Source organism: Muscardinus avellanarius (assembly GCF_963383645.1).
Source record: "Muscardinus avellanarius genome assembly, chromosome: 1".
In the NCBI taxonomy this organism is placed as follows: Eukaryota; Metazoa; Chordata; class Mammalia; order Rodentia; family Gliridae; genus Muscardinus; species Muscardinus avellanarius.
Window position 1 is genome coordinate 226,387,820 of NC_137786.1, and position 18,525 is coordinate 226,406,344.

Genomic DNA, 18,525 nt, shown 5'->3' on the forward strand with positions numbered 1-18,525 from the left:
TGATGACTGACAGTGATCAGATTTAGCAAATGGAGGTTTTATTTTCATGAGTCACATTTATTCTATGGAGTGGTTTTTCTGTGCTTTAAAAAAAACCCAGGAATAGGTTAGCATTGTAGATAACCACTTTTTTGCATAGATTTGAAACAAAGTGGAAAAAAATTCCCTAGTCCTTTGGAGGTGTTCAGTAGAAGCTGAAGCCCTCTCCTTCTCAGTACTGGGTGAAATTGGCCAGGATGTGCTCGTTGTTGAAGGGTATGTAGTCAGCGACTCCTAGAAGAAAGGAGAATAACATGTGGTGATCGTCATGTCTGCAGTCACCCACCTTCCAAAGGCTCAGCCCGGTAAATTTATTGGAGGAGTAAAATCTCCCTAGAGAGAAATGAGCCGTTTGGTCTGGAAGAAAAATGGAATTGGGATTTAGGGAGTTCTTGTTTACAGTCGCTGGGTCGTCATAATGGGGAGCATCCCTTTGGGTTAGCCTTTTAAGATGTGCCAGCTGTTTTTCTTTACATAGAACATTTCACTGATAATATGTCCTCTGAAGAGCTATTTTCAATATTAGAAGGAATGACTGCTGAATGTCTAATACAGTCCCCTGCATACAATAACTGTGTAATAAATGGCGATTGAAATGGCTCAGGGCAAACTTAGGGCATTCAGGAGAGAATCTCACTTTTAATTTTGAAGACTATAAAAATAAGGAAGTGCAATGGGTTGAGAATCTTGCCTTTCAGAATGAGAACGATAGATGATGACGATATCCATCGTCTACATGTAATTTAGTCAACAGAGAATGACAGTATCAGGTGAAGATCCTCTGATTTGGGAAAGTAAGTAATTAGAAGACACGAGGATGAGAACCGTAATTTAAGTTCCCAAGGTATTTTCTTGAGATAAAGGTGGTATGAGAATTAATAATAATAATAATAATAATAGTAATTAGCAGTTTTGAACACATGTCATACATAAAGGCACCGTACTTAATTTAAAATACATTATTTCTAATCTTTACAAAAACCCAATAAATGGTTATCACTGCTTTCATTTTGTATCTGTGTAGACTGTGGCTCAGAGAAGATCAATGAGCCGCATTATGTAAATACAGATCATAGCTAAGAGAGCGGGCTTGTTCAAAGTCTTTATTACACATTTTGCTGGCTGGCCAACTTTGTTAACTATATGACAGAGGCTAAGAAAACGCCTCTCCCATTGCAGTGGGTAACAGAGCCTCATCACCAAGCCACAGCCTTGGCTCTGCTGCAACTCTATTTGACTTTACATTCCTCTGCAGGATGACAACTAACATCAGCCTAGCATCAACTAACCATCATTCTTGGGCAAAGCCAAATGCCGGTGCTCTTTCAGCCTGCGGGATATTCTAGTATTTGTGGAACACTTTTAGCAAATGTTATGATTTTGCTGTAGTCTGAGTATTCTCACTCTTCACACAAGCACACAAGCACAGCTGTGCTTTCATCAGAGATTTGTAAGAAAATATTTCACTATAAAAGGGCAAAGGATGAATTTTCAGTGAAAATTGGGGAGAAAGCACATCTGTCCTAGAGTTCGGAAACCTGGTTTTGATTGTTCTATCGCATGCCTTGTACAAATTCCTTTAATATTTCTGAGATTAGTCTCGGTAGAAAGAGTCTTTGATACTTGAGTTATCTGTCTAGTGACCATGTATATAGATATGCAGATACATCTCTCTGCGTAATTATTGTATATATAATAATTATAAATGCATATAAAGTCTCATAATTTTTATTTATTAAATGAATACTAGATGAATTAAATAAAAGAATCAATGAAAGAATTAGTATAGCCTTCAAGCTATGAAAACAATGCCTACTCCTTTTCTTCTCTCACCTTCATCCAGAGGAGTTTTGTCACTAAGGAACTGCCAGTATGTCTTGTGATTTACGTTTTCAGCAATATTGTTGATAGAAGAGACGATAGGACCCCAAGCGGTCATGGTGGTTTCAAATCTGAGAATAAAATCACATGGGATTGAGACTCCACTTTAGGCTAGGCCACAGGGGGTTAAGATGAAAGGGACAGAGTATTCTAAATCCTTGTAAAGATCGGATGAAATTCTTGCCAAGAGGAAAAATGCAGCCGACTTAATCAGTATGAACTCCACTTAGAATTAATGAAATCAAAATGGATGCTTTTTTTTTTTTTGCGATACTGGGGATGGAACCCAGGGGCTTTTCTACCCCCAGGCTCTAGTCCCAGACCTATTTTATACTTTATTTGGAAACAGGGTCTCACTAAGTTGCTGGGAGCCTCACTAAGTAGCTGAGGCTGGATTTGAACCTGTGTGATCCTCCTGTCTCAGCCTCCCAAGCTCTGTGATTACAAGTGTGTGCCACCACGCCCCTGGCTCAAAATGAATGGATTTTTAAAGCAATTTAAAACAGTTTAAATATCCAGCAACAGGTAAAAACGTAGACAAGTGATAGAATGAATATCTGAGATTGAATATTTGAAAGTTTTTAGAATGATATTTTTCAACAAGTTTCAGTAAAATGGAAAAACACTTATAATGTTAAATGAAAGTATGAGATGCGAATTTTATAGAAATATCTGTCTCATGCCAATGTCAATCACAATGATTTGTAATGTGTATAGGAAAAAACACTTACCCCAAATCATGAAAATGTTAACCAGTTGTATTGTGGATGGGCTGCCGACAATTTGCTCGTTGTTTTTTTCTCTACAAATTTTTAATATGTATATGTATTGTACTGATAACCAGTAAAAGAAAACTCAAGCAATGTTAAATAAAGTAAGTTTAGAGAAGTGAAGAATATCTGGAAGGCTTTAAAATTAAACCTCTTTTTCCTTCTCTGGGTTGGCACTTTCCCCCAACTGTTCCCCTGCTGAGACTTCTGCATGTTTCTTTACTGCTTTCTCTTTTTTGCCAAGTATAAGCTTTACCCAGAGTTTGATTTAGTTCATGTGCTGCCCTTCCGGAGGCCTGGGAAGAACGCGGGCTTCAGGGCCATCAGCTCTGTGCTCAGCTTCCAGCAGTATTAGCTACGCATTATACAATCCTAGGAATGCTCCTTAACTTCTTTGGGCCCAAAGGTTCTATTTGTAAGACTGGAATTATTAGAACTGCCTCGTTCTATCTTGGAGGAAGGGGCATGTATCTGCCACCTCTGCATGGTTCCGTAACTTTGCTCATTGTGTCTCTCTAATTACTTTCTAATCTCTTTTGCCTCTCCTGACCTCTTTTCCAAGGACTTCTTCCAAAAGGCTCTAATGTTTCTGCTTTGGACAGCCACAATTAAGCAAGTCCAAGGAATTGAACATCTTTTTCTGGAAAGACATCTTTCCCCGTGATACTCCTCTCACTGGTTTGGAAGCTGCAGGCTCCTGACCCTACGCCCACCGCTGTGGTGCCTCCTGGGTGTGGAAGTCCTCCTCCCTGCATGCTTTCATTACGGTAGGCAGGCCTTAGCTTTTCTCTTGGTCGCCTATTCTTACAATCCACTTAACGCTTTACAGCATGCATTTCCTTACTCGAAAACTTGCAAAGCCTCCCTGCAATGTGAGGGCTAATCTCCTTAGCCTGGAATTGAGTTCAGGCTTTTGATACTGTCACCCAGCCTACCCTTTCAGGTACCGCTCCATCCATCTTGGTATTCTCTCCTCTGGTAAAGCTGGCCTGCTCGCTGACCTAAACTTCTCCATTACTCCTGTCTCGGTGCTTCCTTATAGCTGTTTATTCTCCCTAGCTTGACCCCTTCCCACATCTTCCTAAGTAGTGTCTATTCTTTGTGGTCCAGACCCATGGAGCATTCTTTGACTGTGTGTGTGTGTGTGTGTGTGTGTGTGTGTGTGTGTATACTGGGGTTGAACTCAGAGGTGTTCTATCTCTGAGTTAGATCCCCATCCCTAATTTCTTTTCTATTTTTTTTTTTTTGGTGGTACTGCGGTTCCTGGAAACCCTTCTACCTCCAGGTTACACTCTCAGACCTATTTTTATATTTTTATTTGGAAACAGGGTCTCTTAAGCCAGCACAGCTGGCTTCGAACCTGCACAATCCTCTTGTCTCCGCCTCCCAAGCGTGGGGATTACAAGCCTGCGTCACCACGCCCGGCTTCTTTTCTATTTTGAAACAAGGTTTCACTGTTTCTGAGATTGGCCTTGAAATGGTAATCCTCCTGTTTTGGTCTCCGAAATATTGGAATTACAGTTGTGTACCACTGCACCTGACCTCTGTTCTAATCCACAATCTACCCTCTCTCCTTGATTTTCTATTATTAAAACTTCATCATATATTGACTTGTATGCCTTTTTAATTAGCCTTGTCTATTTATTAGATTGCAAGCTCCTTAAGGGGGGCTATTAGATAAACATGTGTTAAACTATGCGAAAGGTTTTGTTGGGCGTGGTGGCACACGCCTGTAACCACAGTACTTGAGAGGCTAAGACAGGAGGATCGTAGGTTTTAGGCCAGCATCAGCAATTTAGCCGGGTCCTCAACAACTTGATGAGACCTTGTTTCAAAATAAAAAAGTAAAAAGGGCTGAGGGCGTAGCTCAGAGGTAGAATACTCCTGGGCTCAATTTTCAGTAGCAGGCAAAATGAAACAAAATGTGAGCGTGTACACACACACACACACACACACACACACACACACAGAGCCCACCACAAAATTATGAGAAGGGAGGGAGGGAGGGAGGGAGGGAGAGAGAGAGAGAGAGAGAGAGGGAGAGAGGAAGAGGAGGGAGGGGAATATGAGAGTAAGAATTTGGGGTAGGCCTGGGGAGGGTGGTGAGCACTTCTGAGACTCACTTAAATATGGGGTTTTTACGCTGTGCTTCTTCTAGAACAACGAGGAGCACGGATCCACTCCGCACGCTGACCTCGGTGGTCACGTTGAAGAGCAGCTCCACCCCCCTCAGCTGGTTGTTTATGGTATAGATGACGGTGATGTTGGACGCTGAGGTGGGGGGAGGGATAGGGTAGCTGGGCAGACTTGGTTGTACCTCATTGTCTGTGAAGAGCAAAGAGGCCAAATTGGTCAAAGATGATGGGATTCCTATGATAGGTGCCAGCAAGTAATAACTTTCAGACCATTTAACAAGGTACTTGGACACAAATAGTATAGAATCTTGGTGAATACTCCATGGCTAGTTTGGAAAGCAGCCCAGGGAGTTAGGGGACTCTATAGTGTTTGATGTGCCTGGGACTAGTTTGCTCGATTCTGGTATCTGTAGATTCTATATTGAGATAGAACCTCAATATAGAATTAACCTCCTGTCTAAGGAGGTTAATACAGTATGAGAGAGTAATACTTCCTATTACTATTTGATTAAAAAGAGGAGTTAGAGAAATCACACTAACACCAGTTATCTCTGAGTGATAAAATTTTTATGTAAGATCCCCACTTTCTAACTGTGTATACCTTTAATATTCAAATTCAAAGTATTTATGTATTTTATTTATGATCGGATAAGAGAAAGATATTTTAAATTTTAAAAAGTAGCATGCCAGGTTTCTACCCCACTCTTTTGGTGTTTTTTAAACATTAAGTAAAATAACGAGCTCTTTAGGGCATGGAGGAAAGGCCAGCTGTTCTCCTAAGCCTCCCAGATAACACCGACAATTGTTCATTATTTTCTTTGCTTTTGTACTGTGTACAGATTTTTTTTGAGGAAAGTTTGAACTCAGGAGTATTCTATCTCTGAGTTATACTCCAAGCTCTTTTTAGTTTTTTTTTTGTTTGTTTTAAAATAAGATCTTTCTAGTTTGCTGAAAGTCTAGGTAAATTGTTGAGACTGTCCTCTAACCTGTAGTCTTCCTGTCTCAGCCTCTAAAGGACTGAGATTACAGGTGTGCACCACCATACTATGCTATGGATTTAATTTCTATTTAATACTTGTTCCATTATTCAAATATTGCAGTTTTTGTGTACTTATCTCTTGTTTCAAATATAGAAGATATAAGATATGTGAAATGCTTAATGATATATCTGTCAAATGGATGAATGAAGCTGTTTGATTGTTGGGATTATGGGCCTCTCTCTCTTAGCATCCCACAAAATATTTTGTCCACAGTTAGTGCCCAATAGATGGATGCTAACTAAAGTCGACGTGGACCTAAATTCTGAGGGCTGAATGGTATGGCTGCGTGCTAGCACAGACCCTTGGGGGATTGTAAGTCAGATGTGGCTCTGTCCGTGTCGGAGAAATAGACATAAGAAGCCTATACATATCACTTAACATTTATCCAGGGTTCATTATTGGCAGAATGTGCTTTATCATATAAGAAAGGCAGATGTTAAAAGTTCTTACCAGGGCCACAGGTCACTTGGGGCACATCTAAGTATGTCTTGCCTTTCAGAGAAGGGAGGATCTGGGCGATGGACATGGGGTTTTTGAATTTCCCCTGCTTAATCTCAGCAAGTATCGTGTCCATAGTCTTCTCACAGTCCCACTTGTTGTTGGGTTGCTCGGGTGTCACAGAGAGAGCCTGGGACAGGAAAAGAAGGGGTGGGGAGGCATCACTTAAAAGTTGGCCCTTAGCTGCCTTGGGAGGGTTAGACTAGACAGTCAACTTTGTGATCACCCACTATCCAGAACCGCACAAGGGTTGAGACTGTTTGTCCTCCTCAGTGCTACGTCTCCACCAGTAGTACAGTGCCTGTCATGTAGTAGTCGCAGAAACAAATAACTGTTTACACTAGTAAAATATTACACTAGTAGGGCCACCATGTTTTTGAACAGTGTTTGTAGAGTAAGGGCAAGACTGGGCAGAGCAAGGTCAAAGGAAGCTCCAGTCGGGAATGACCTGGCCATAAGCACGTGGTAGATGTCCTTTGTTTTCTGTTGTCAGCCACATTGTTTTGTGGCTGCATCAGGACTGCCGTCAGAGGCTCCACAACCCTGGCCACGGGGGTGGGCTCATGGCCTGGGCTGGGCTGATCTCAGTGCACCATGCCCTCGGGGACAGTGACGGTGGACACGTGCACTAACCAGTCCTTTCCTGACATAGGGACACTGGAGTGAGAAGCATCTCTCATCTCTCTTTGCTGCTGAGGTTATACAGCAGGGCCCGTGTGAGTAAGTAAACACTGGCCTGCTGGTAGCCATCTTTCTTAGCTGTGTTGAAGAAGCCAGGCAGTAGGAGAGAACGAGGGAAACCAGGACTGAGAGTGGCCCCTGATAGCATGGTCCCAGCCCTGTATTCCAATTATTCCTAAAACGAATAACTTTATCCACATACTTCCTAGTGTATGTAAAGTAGCAAATTCTCTACTTTTTTCTTCTTCAGCAAAAGTGATTGGGGCTTCTGTTTCTTACAGAATGAATTTTGATTAATACAGCAAGCAATTTACCCAACATTGATAAGTTTTATGTCTGGTGGGTGAAATAGAAATCAGAATTCTACAGACCTTTGGGGGTTGCCACTTGGAGTTCTGATGGGCTACTAGGTAGAGGCATTCTGTAGAGCACAAGTGGAAGCTGTCATTGCCCCCTCCCTTCCTTCCCAGTGGTGCTGACTGGGGCCACAGGAGCACGTCAATGACTGGGGCTACAGGAGCATGTTAGTGACCGGGGCCACAGGAGCACGTCAATGACTGGGGCTACAGGAGCACGTCAGTGACCGGGGCCACAGGAGCATGTTAGTGACCGGGGCCACAGGAGCGCATCAGTGACCGGGGCCACAGGAGCACATCAATGACTGGGGCCACAGGAGCACGTCAGTGACCGGGGCCACAGGAGCACGTTAGTGACCAGGGCCACAGGAGCACGTCAGTGACCGGGGCCACAGGAGCACGTCAGTGACCGGGGCCACAGGAGCACGTCAGTGACCGGGGCCACAGGAGCACGTTAGTGACCGGGGCCACAGGAGCACGTTAGTGACCGGGGCCACAGGAGCATGTTAGTGACCGGGGACACAGGAGCACGTCAGTGACCGGGGCCACAGGAGCACGTTAGTGACCGGGGCCACAGGAGCGTGTCAGTGACCGGGGCCACAGGAGCACGTCAATGACTGGGGCTACAGGAGCACGTCAGTGACCGGGGCCACAGGAGCATGTTAGTGACCGGGGCCACAGGAGCACGTCAGTGACTGGGGCTACAGGAGCACGTCAGTGACCGGGGCCACAGGAGCACGTCAGTGACCGGGGCCACAGGAGCACGTCAGTGACCGGGGCCACAGGAGCACGTTAGTGACCGGGGCCACAGGAGCATGTTAGTGACCAGGGCCACAGGAGCACATCAATGACTGGGGCCACAGGAGCACATTAGTGACCAGGGCCACAGGAGCATGTTAGTGGGCTGTGATTGCTGATGACTGGTTTGCCTGAAGCCGGGTTGGGGAATGGGTGAAGACTGAGGGGAGTCAGAAATGGCTTTCTCAGCTGGAGAGAGTAGCATGGGCACCTAGACGGTTGTGACCAGCCTGTTGACTTCGGCAACCATGGTTTTGCTAGAGGCCACTTCACAAGGGGGTTTGGCTTAAGGAGGTAGATATTCCTCAGCCACAGTGTCCTTCCAAATTCCACTAAACAAGAGCAAGATGTTTTCTCTTAGGACGAAACATTACCCATGCCATCACTCTAGAACACTAGGCTACTAGAAGTCAGTATGAACTCCACAGGAAGAAATGATCAGACCCCCTTTTCAATGTAAATTCTTGTCTGGGGAACCTTGCACGCAGTGGCCGATTGATGGAAGAAAGAGGTTTTGGAAGAGAGGAAGTGTCTCAAGGGTGTCTTTGGGAAGGGTGACGTGGCTTGGGCCATGACAGTGAAGGTCACTGACTTCTCAGAAGAGGCTGAAGAGGGGCTGAGAAGACTCAGTAGTGCTGCCGCACTGCTAGGAGAGACCGCGGATGGAGTGAGCATGACTGTGAGCCTGCGGGGTTTGGGGTTCTTTTGACCATGATATTTCATTAAACCTAAATGCAATCTGTTACTGTGGAGAAAATGCAATTCAGAGAACATCAATATTTGTTCAAGATGGTGGCAGATTTGAGATTCAAACCCAGTTTGTTGTATCTCCAGAGCACTTTGATCTCAACACCAAAACATTTTAGATTAGACAAAGGTTATATACTAGATACCTGCTGAGTTCAGCTTTCAGGCTGCCTGAGTCAACTCCAGATATGGGCAGTTAGGAGGGGAAGCAGAGGTCATGTATCAGAACTAACAAGAAATCCATATGGTCTGAGGTAGCTAGATAAGAATGAAGTCCTGCCTTTTGATAGGAAAGGCTTTACTTTCCACATACAGCTTATCAAAATGTACCTAGCAGGTGATAAAATCCCAAACGAATCCACAAGCCAAGTTCACAAAAGTAAACACTTCTCTGGCACAAAGTTGAAGCCAGTTTTTTAAAAAAATAAATTGAATTTTTATGGCACTGCAGATTGAACCCAGGGGCATTCTATTTCTGAACTATGCCCCCAGCCCTATTTTATTTTATTTTTTTAAAATTTTGACACCAGATCTCACTAAGTGGCTGAGGGCCTTGCTAAATTGCCGAGGCTGGATTTGAACCTGTGACCCTCCTATCTCTTTTGCCCAGGTACTGGGATTACAGGTGTGAGCCACGACACCCAACTAAAGCAAGGCTATTTTAAGTGAGCCATTACTCTTTCCTCCCTCCCCTGAAATCTCATATTCATTCTTGCCAGACTGCCAGTTTTCTTCCATAGAATTTTCTAGACCTAAGCTATTGGGAATTCTCATGTGTGATCCAGCCACGGGGAAAAGCAAAACACAAAAAACAGGGCTTTGTTCTGTGCCAAAAAATCTCATTAACTGTGACACAGAAACTGACTTCATTCTTATTAGTCACTTGTATACATGGTACATTTAAGTGGAGATTTTGTTTTTATTCTTATATTTAACATTAAGTAATGCTTAGGCTGTTTATGCCCTTTGTATATTTTTGGAGGGAGAACAGGGGATTGAATCCAGGGGCATCCTACCTCCAAGCTACACCCGAGCCCTATTTTTTAAATCATTTTTATTTGGAAACAGGCTCTTGCTAGGTTGATGAGAGTCTCACCATTTGCTGAGGCTGCTATTCAACCTGGGGTCCTCCTGTCTCAGCCTCCCAAGTCCTGGGATTACAAGCATGCGTCACCACACCTGACCCCTTTGTAATTTTTAATGTGTAGTGTTTTGCTGCAAGAGCCAGCTTCCTTCTGATACCTGTCCACAGCTATATCAGGATTAGGGCCGGCCTCATGACTCAGGGTTCCCCCTTTCCTGGGCTTTCTGAGTTGGGGAGTTCATGGTGCATTTTTCTTTTAATTCTATGACATATTTTCAGACTCTATCCATATTTTAATTGCCTATAATGATTACTAGTAAACTGGTCATTATTAATAATAAACCAATAAACTTCTTGGATTTGTTTTATTTTTCAAAAGGAAGGAAGATGAGTTTATATGGATTTGTTTTCACACTTTATGAGATAGGAAAGAATTAGCACTTACCTGCAGTTTAACAGTGGCGACCCTGAGGCACAGGCGACACAAGGAACCTACCTCAAGTCGTGCTAGTTGGAGTTTCCCAGAGGTGTCTGTTCTCTTGGCCTACGGTCCAGGATTGTGGGCATGGACTCAGTCAGGAGCATCCATTACCTGCATGGCGAGGCCAGTGCTATAGATGTTTCCGATGATGCCATCGCCTGTGATCCTGGCGCTGATCTTCTCCACAGTATCCTTTAGGACTTGACCAAATAGGTCTCTATAGCTTTCGTCGGAACCCACAGGGATCTTGTTGTACATGCAGGTCAGAGCCAAGGTGGCCACGGCTCCCGTGTCTGTGAATCACAGGGGAGCAGGCCCACCACCATCATCACCACCACTATGATAGAACAGCTAGCATTTGTCGTGCTTATAGTAATCTAGGTACGTGATCTCATTTGGTCCTCAGGACACCTGTGAAATGGGACCTGTACTTATCTTTCACTTAAGAGATGAAGAAATGGAGGCTCAGAGCAGTTGAGCAAGTGCCAAGGCTACAGAGCCCAGACCTGGAACCAGATGCATGCAACTCAACAGCTCACACTTTTTAACCAGTGTAGACTGGCAGTGTGTTCAGTTTCTCATCGCTTGTCCTGGTGTTGATCTTTCAAAACATCAACAGTTTTTTTCCCTTTCTTTCTTTCTTTCTTTCTTTCTTTCTTTCTTTCTTTCTTTCTTTCTTTCTTTCTGTAGTGCTAGCAATTGAACCCAGGGCCTTCTCCCTTCAAGCTATAACTGTAGTCTTATTTATTTATTTATTTATTTATTTATTGACATAGGACCTCGCTAAGTTTCTGAGGCTACCTTCACACTTGTGGTCCTCCTGTCTCGGCTTCCCAAGTACTGGGATAATAGGGCATGCACCACCATGCCCGACACAGTCTCTTAACTCCTTTAACATTTGTTGTTTATACCTGCTTGGCATTTCTCAGCACTCTCTGCTGTGTTTTGTGGTTGTGCTCTGTGAGCTGTTTGCAAAGGAGACCTCTGCATCTCACATTCTTCCCAGCACAGGGGCTTTTTCATTTATTTGCATATGATAAACAAGTAAAATGAGCAAGCTCTGGGAGGACATACCAGAACATAGGAACAACTTTTTTTTTTTAAATTTTTCCAGAGGAAGGAAAATGAGTTTATATTGATTTGTTTTCACACTTTATGAGATAATCTTCCCTCCCACCCTAATCTCCACCTGAAAGTTGTGTAACTTCTCTCAGGGTGATAATGTTACTGGAACCCAAAGACAAAGACGCTTAAACTCTCTAAACTGGCCGAGATGCCCCAGCAGTGTGTGAGTTCCCAGTGGGAAAGGGAGACCAGTATGTCCTTGGCCCCCAGGGAGGGTATTAGAGTATAATCACCCGCTTGCTTGGTGCGAACTGAAATGAGAGAGGTTGTTGAAGAGGCACGAGGCACGTATCAGGGAGTGAATGCATGTGACAGGCTACTGCTTAGAGAGTGGCAGAGGGCCACAGCAGTGAGCGCTGAGGTCCCACAGAGAAGTGATCCCTATGCACACAAGCAAGGCCTGAGAGAAGGAGGATGTGCTATCTCAGGACGGAAAGCTTCCATTCCCAAGCAGCCAGGAGATTGCAGAATGAAACAGTAAGTAAGGGAAGCATCATGGGCTAGGGTTCAGACTTAGCTGTTTAGTAAAAAGGGGATATTTGGATATAATAAGAAGAAACACTGAGAAAAAGAGAGCATGGAAGCATTACAGAGAGGGTGGAGGAAGGGCTAAGGCAAGGAATCACTCTGACTTGGAAAGAACTTCTAAGTCATCCCTGCTGAACTTGGAAATAACTTGGGTGACATGTCTGTTGTTCCCAGTGGAGGTTCTGTAGCTGCCAGACACTTCAAGTATCCTTTTTTTTCTACACATTATTGCCTCCTCTTCTTTCATGCATTCTTTAATTCATGTGTACAACAAACGTGTAAGTGCCTCCCACCCACCCTCGCTTGTGTGGTTCTCGGATCCTCCTTCATGGGAAGGTCTCCTCCCTTGCTCCACCTCCACCGCTCAGTGCACAGTGACTGGGAGGCTCCAGCTCAGGGCCGTGTCTGATGGCAGTGGCCTACTCACCCACGCTGAAGGGAGAGGAATTGGCCATCAGGGACTTGGCGAAACGGACCGCTATTGGCAAGGTTGTTTCTGAGTTCTTCTGGCACAGCGCCAAGATCGCCAGACTGGGCCCATAAAAGGCACTCGCTTGGTCCTCATTGGGGCCTCAGAAGGGGATAGAGAATCTTCATTATACTAACATTCATCACTCCAGGGACATTTGTAAAGAAGGAAAGGATAAACCTTTTAAATAGAAATTCTAGAAAGCCTGTCCCCAAAGAAAGACACAGTGTTGGCAAAGGATGATTTTAGTTTTTCTTGGAGTAAGAATGCCATCCAGCCGGGCATGGTGGCACACGCTTGTAATCCCCACGCTTGGGAGGCGGAGACAGGAGGATAGCTCTGGTTCGGAGCCAGCCTCGCTGGCTTAAGAGACCCTGTTTCCAAATAAAAAATATAAAATAGGTCTGGGAGTGTAGCCCGGAGGTAGAAGGGCTTCCAGGAACCCCAGTACCACCAATAAATTAAATAAATAAATAAATAAATAAATAAATAAATAAATAAAATGCTATCCAGCATTTGTATAGAATGGAAGGGATGACACTGTTTCCAGACAGGTGGAGGTGGTCTGACCGGGCTATGTACCTGGGGTGGTTGGTTTTTCTAATTCATTTTGGCTGGGGAGTGACTCAGTAGTGGTATTATCACAGCAGGAGTGACATTACATCTCTTTCTTAATTTTACAATCACCTTGCCTCTGCCTTTCTTTTCTGGGTTTAAAATTCTCAGGAAGGGGACCCTGTGACTCACCCTCCCCTCCCTTCCCACGAGGTCTTACTTGGAGGTTTCCAATTCTCCATTTGTTTTTGCAGAATGGCCACTTTACTCCCAGGGTCTCGGCAGGAGGAGGTGAGGGCCATAACAGTGAGGGCGAGGTCTCCCAGGGTCGGGTCTGCAGGAGATAGAACGGGACACTGGCACCAAGACATTCCCAGCGGAGGGATCACCAGGGCCCAAGACTGAGCTTTCTGCTTCTTTTCCAGATTATTTTGATTTTTAAAATAATATACTCACATAATTATTTGATCTATCTTTCCAAAGAAAGATACATGGAAAAAGTAAGGGAATATTGAATCTAGTATCTTCTGTGTGGTTGAGGGCTCCATCAAGAATCCCTGGAGCAGGGCGTGGTGGCACACACTTGTAATCCCAGCATTTGGGAGGCTGAGATCAGAGGATCCCGGTTTGAAGACAGCCTCAGCTACTTAGGCCTTTTGCAACTCAGTGAGACCCTGTTTCAAAATAAAGAATAAAAAACAGGGCTTGGAGTGTAGCTCAAAGGTAAAAAGAATTCCTGGTATCTAGTTAGAAAAGCAACAAGAACACCCACCCAGGTTGACCTGTGGAAATATATACCCACAGCAAGGTATACATTAAATCATTAAAATAATTCAATTAATTAACCTAATTAATAATACCTAATTAAAATAATACCCACAGCAAGTATTTAAACTTTGTTATCAGATTTGAGGCTCAAGGCAACTCCTGTGAAGAAGGCCAAGAGAGAGATCTGACTGCCAGCTTCATGGCTGTTAGTTGTGGAATTTGAGGCGTTGTTCGAGGATGAGGCGAGGGTCCGCTAACAGCCAGTTAGCAGACCCCCACAGAGTTGGGAAGTGGTGGATTCAGTCCTGGAAGCCCGCTCTTGTACATGCCGTGGGCGCACTTTCTCTCCCCTGACCTCCTCTATGCATGCTTTGACTTCACACACGTTTCTTTCCAAGTTGTTGGTTTTTTTTTTTTTAAATTCTTTTTGCAGGTGTATGAGGAGAGATGATGAAGGCACATTCAGGGGAAGCATTGGGGTGGGTGACCCGGGGCTGAATTGGGACCTGGGCGTGGCCGGCGATGGGGAGGACTCTGGGGTCTCACCGGCAGTGTCATGGCCGAGGAGCTGGTATGTCAGGAGCTTCTGGGCCTCCAGGTTGTAGGCTCCGGCCAGGTTCATGGCAATCAGGATGCTGGGGTTTGGGAGGGTCGACGAGGCCACTGAGGTCTCCATGACCACTTGTAGGCCGTCGACCCAGGACTGCTGTGCTGAGGGGACAGCTGAGAAGAGAAGAGGCGCTTCCTGAACCCTGACCCTCATCCCCGCTCCTCAGAAACATGATTCTTGCACCTCTTAGGCCTTAAAAAATACTTTTATTGGCGCACTGTACTACATCGTAGAGAGGTCCCTAGTGATATAAACATACTTGCCCACAGTGTTTGGTGCGTTTCCCTCCCCATCCCACCCCACGTCCACCTTCCCCTTCCCATATACATTAGTGACACCTTCACATATGGACTTGGCAGTGTTTGCACTGAGTCCTTCGTCAGCTCTCCTTTTCCTCCTCTCTATCTCCCTCCCCCAGTCTCCTCCCATCACTCTACAGGTCTCCACCCTCATTTATCTGCAGCCTCTCGTTTCCCAGTTTTTCTCTAGCTTACACATATGAGAAATAGCATGCAGCCCTTCACTCTCTGTGACTGGCTGATCTTACTTAGTGTACTGTTGGCTAGCTCTGTCCATTTTCTTGCAAATGACATAATTCTGTTCTTCTTTATGGCTGAGTAAAATCCTATTGTGTGTACATACCACATTGGATGCTTTTATATGCATTTATCTGTTGGTAGACACCGAGGCTGGTTTCCTATCTGGCAATTATGAATTGTGGTGCAATAAATATGTATCTAGAATATATAAAGAGCTCAAGAAGTTAACACATACACAAAACAGCCCAATCAAAACCTGGGCAGTTGAAGCAAATCCAAACTTTTCTTATGCCTTTTAACCAAATACTTGATCGGCATTCGTATCCTAAGTGATTGGAGAAAAATGCAGAAAACATTGATTTATTTTGAGGCCAGCTCTTTAGAGCTTTTCAAATAACCCATATATTTAAGAAAGTTATTTTTCATTGACTAACTTTAAGCAATATGGCTCACAAATATTTCACACAGTTTCTAGTAAATTTCTTAGAAATTGCCAGTTTCCTTTCATCCCTTTTTCCCTGTCCATGAAAAATATGAAAAGATTTGGGACGTAATTTGTGCTGAGCAAGTACCAAACCCTCCCACTTGTGAGCCTCCTGGTCTCAGTGTCCACCTGTTGTCTCACGCCCGCAGCCATTATTCCTGCAATAGTCATCCATTTCTCTTATTACAACTGCATGGACTTGGCTTTCAAAGAACTCAGGATGTTGAGTCAGGAATGATGACCACCACCTCGCATTATGACTTACTCACTTTGGAACTTCTACGGCGATTGCTATCGCACCCACTTTCCCATCAGCACACCTCAGCTTCTGAGGTCTCTGCCTCTCCCAAGGACAGCTGCTGCCCTGGCCTCCGAACAAACTCTGTACTCACAGCATGAGCTTCGGGGCTGAGTCCTGGTACCATCCACAGTCCAGAGAAGGTTCAGGAGGCAGAGAGCAAGCCAGGCCATTTCGCTCTCTTCTGTTCTCTCCACAGACACCAGTATTTGCAAATAGAGTGTTTCTGACCTTCTCTTATATGTTCTTATCTTTGTAAACAGTCTGTTCCTTATCAAGCCATTCTTTGTGTGTGTGTGTGTGTGTGTGTGTGTGTGTGTGTGTGGGGAGATGGAACCAGGGTTATTCGACCTCCAAGTTACACCCCGACCCTATTTTTTTTTTTTATTCTTTATTTGGAAACCAGGTCTCACTGAGTTGCAAAGGGGCTTACTAAGTAGCTGAGGATGTCCATGAACCATGATCCTCTGATCTCAGCCTCCCAAATGCTGGGATTACAAGCGTGTGCCACCATGCCCGGCTCCAGCCATTCTTAACTGCCTATGCTGACCTCTCCTTCTGTTTCCATTTTTTAATTTAAATTTACCTACTATATAGGCCCTTGTAGGTAGCACAAAAATATGAGAAGCTTAGGACTGTAGATGGCGCAAAGAAAATGACAAGAAAGTAGACTTTACTAAATTTCCTGGTTATCATATTGAAAAGTTTGGCTAATGTGAGAGAATAAACAAGACTTCGTTCAGGCCTTACTATATCCAGTCAATTAACCAACTGGATGTTTATTTGCAAACATTTCATTGAGAGTTGGGCAATGGGTAGGCATGAGCTCATTTTATGGTCCAAGGCACCCTTTTGGGCTCTCAGGTAGGTATCTTCCAGGTAAAGTCTAGATTTATGCAGTTAATTAAATTAACCTGGACTTGGTTATGGCGCAGACTTTTTGAGGCTGTTGGAATTTAGGCAAGAAATGGGACTTCCCACCGATACTGTTTTATTTGATTTCTATTTCCTTATCCAGGGATAAAAAATAGTCTGCAACACCTGAGGCCATCAGAGACTATTATCGTTTACAGTAAGCAATTAGATAACACAGGATTGGTTACCTCTAGCATGTATACACATTTTGTTTGCCAGAAACGTAACTATATTACATAGCAAAGTATATATGCCCCTATACCAGAGAACTGGAACTAGAATTCTGAAATTATGAAGGAAGGGGCCAATTCTTTTCCTGCATTTTAAGTAGCTCCTTTTAGGGGGAAATTGTCCAGTGGTTCCCATCTGAGAATAATATTCAGTGTTCTTTTAATGATCTACAAGGCTCTACAAGATAGGGCTTCTCGATTCCCTTTATACCCTCACTTTCAACTCCCTTCTCCCATGCCCACTCTGCTCCAGATATGGAGAATTTCTTGTGTTCCTTGAAAACTCAAGTCATCTTTACATTCGAAGTCCCTTCTATCCAGGGCACTCTTCCAAGGATCCCCATGGTGGATCTTTGCTTTCTTGATGTCTTTGCCCAAGGGGAAGCTTTCGGGGAGGCCTTCCGGACCATCCCATAGTAGCCAGGGATGCGTGCCCTCCATGCCTCGCTCAGCACTCTCCCTCACACACACCATGCATGTCGTTGCTTCTTGTCTGTCCCTCCCCACCAGATTGCCTGCTCCCAGGAGGCAGGAGCAGTCCTTTGTCCGTCGTTCTCACTTCTTTATGCCCAGCACTGTGAACAAGTGAATTAATGAACACTCAGAAGACACGGGCTCTGAAACATGCTCTTCTTCCTCCGGGAACGTTGGTGTGGTGAGGTGAGAGCACAGGGTGCACTCTAGGGTGTGGTGGACAGTTTCCAGCATGACCCATGTCTCCACCTTCTGCTCTCCTCCTCCATGGAGTGGCCTTCTATAGGGTGCCTCACTTCTGCAGGGAAGGCCATGCAGGGAAGCGACGGGTTGAAGTTACCGACTGCCCTTCTGCCCACACTCTCTCTCTAGCTCTTCTTGCTCCTTGCTCTAAAGAAGCTGGCTGCCATGTTGTGAGCTTCCTAGTGGAGAAGCCCATGTGGCACCTCGAGAGACAAGACTGCTGCCAACACCCCGGTGAGTGGAGTGAGCTTGAAGCAGGTCCTTTGTCATGGGTGCTTTGAGATGAAGGCAGCCCAGCTGACATGCTGGTTGCAGCCTCATGAGAGATCCTAGGCCAGGGGACCCAGTTAGGGCTTCCCTGGATTCCTAACCCACAGGCATAGTGCGAGAATAAATGTTGTCTTAGGCCCATTATGCTTCGGGGTAACTTGTTATGCAGCAGTGTATATATCTAATACATTGCATAGGGTGAGAGATAAGACCAGAAAGACAGCTTGGGTCTACATGGTGGAGGGTCTCATATGCCAGGTAAGGGAGTAGCGGGCAGAATAATGCCTCTTCCTCTGCATTTTAGAGACGCTACTGGCTAGGAGAAATGCTGCTCTTTGTTAAAAGTGGAAAAGAAGATCTGGGTGTGGCGGTGCACGCTTGTAATCCTAGTACTTGGGAGGCTGAGTCAGGAGGAACACAGATTCATGGCCAGTCTCAGCTACTTAGTGAGGCCCTCTTCAACTCAGTAAGGCCCTGTTTCAAAGTAAAGAATAAAAAATAGGGCTG

At 44.7% G+C, this 18,525-nt stretch overlaps 1 protein-coding gene across 1 annotated transcript; it reads right to left on the reverse strand.

The window, feature by feature from the left end:
• Window positions 1-211: 211 nt before the first annotated feature.
• On the reverse strand, window positions 212-16,059 carry CBLIF (cobalamin binding intrinsic factor; the record flags this gene model as incomplete). The annotated part of the gene is made up of 9 exons (XM_080693372.1): window positions 212-273; window positions 1,873-1,991; window positions 4,814-5,015; window positions 6,316-6,493; window positions 10,622-10,803; window positions 12,591-12,734; window positions 13,408-13,521; window positions 14,502-14,678; window positions 15,981-16,059. 9 exons carry the CDS (start codon window positions 16,057-16,059, stop codon window positions 212-214), a joined length of 1,257 nt encoding a protein of 418 aa, XP_080549498.1.
• Window positions 16,060-18,525: the final 2,466 nt, after the last annotated feature.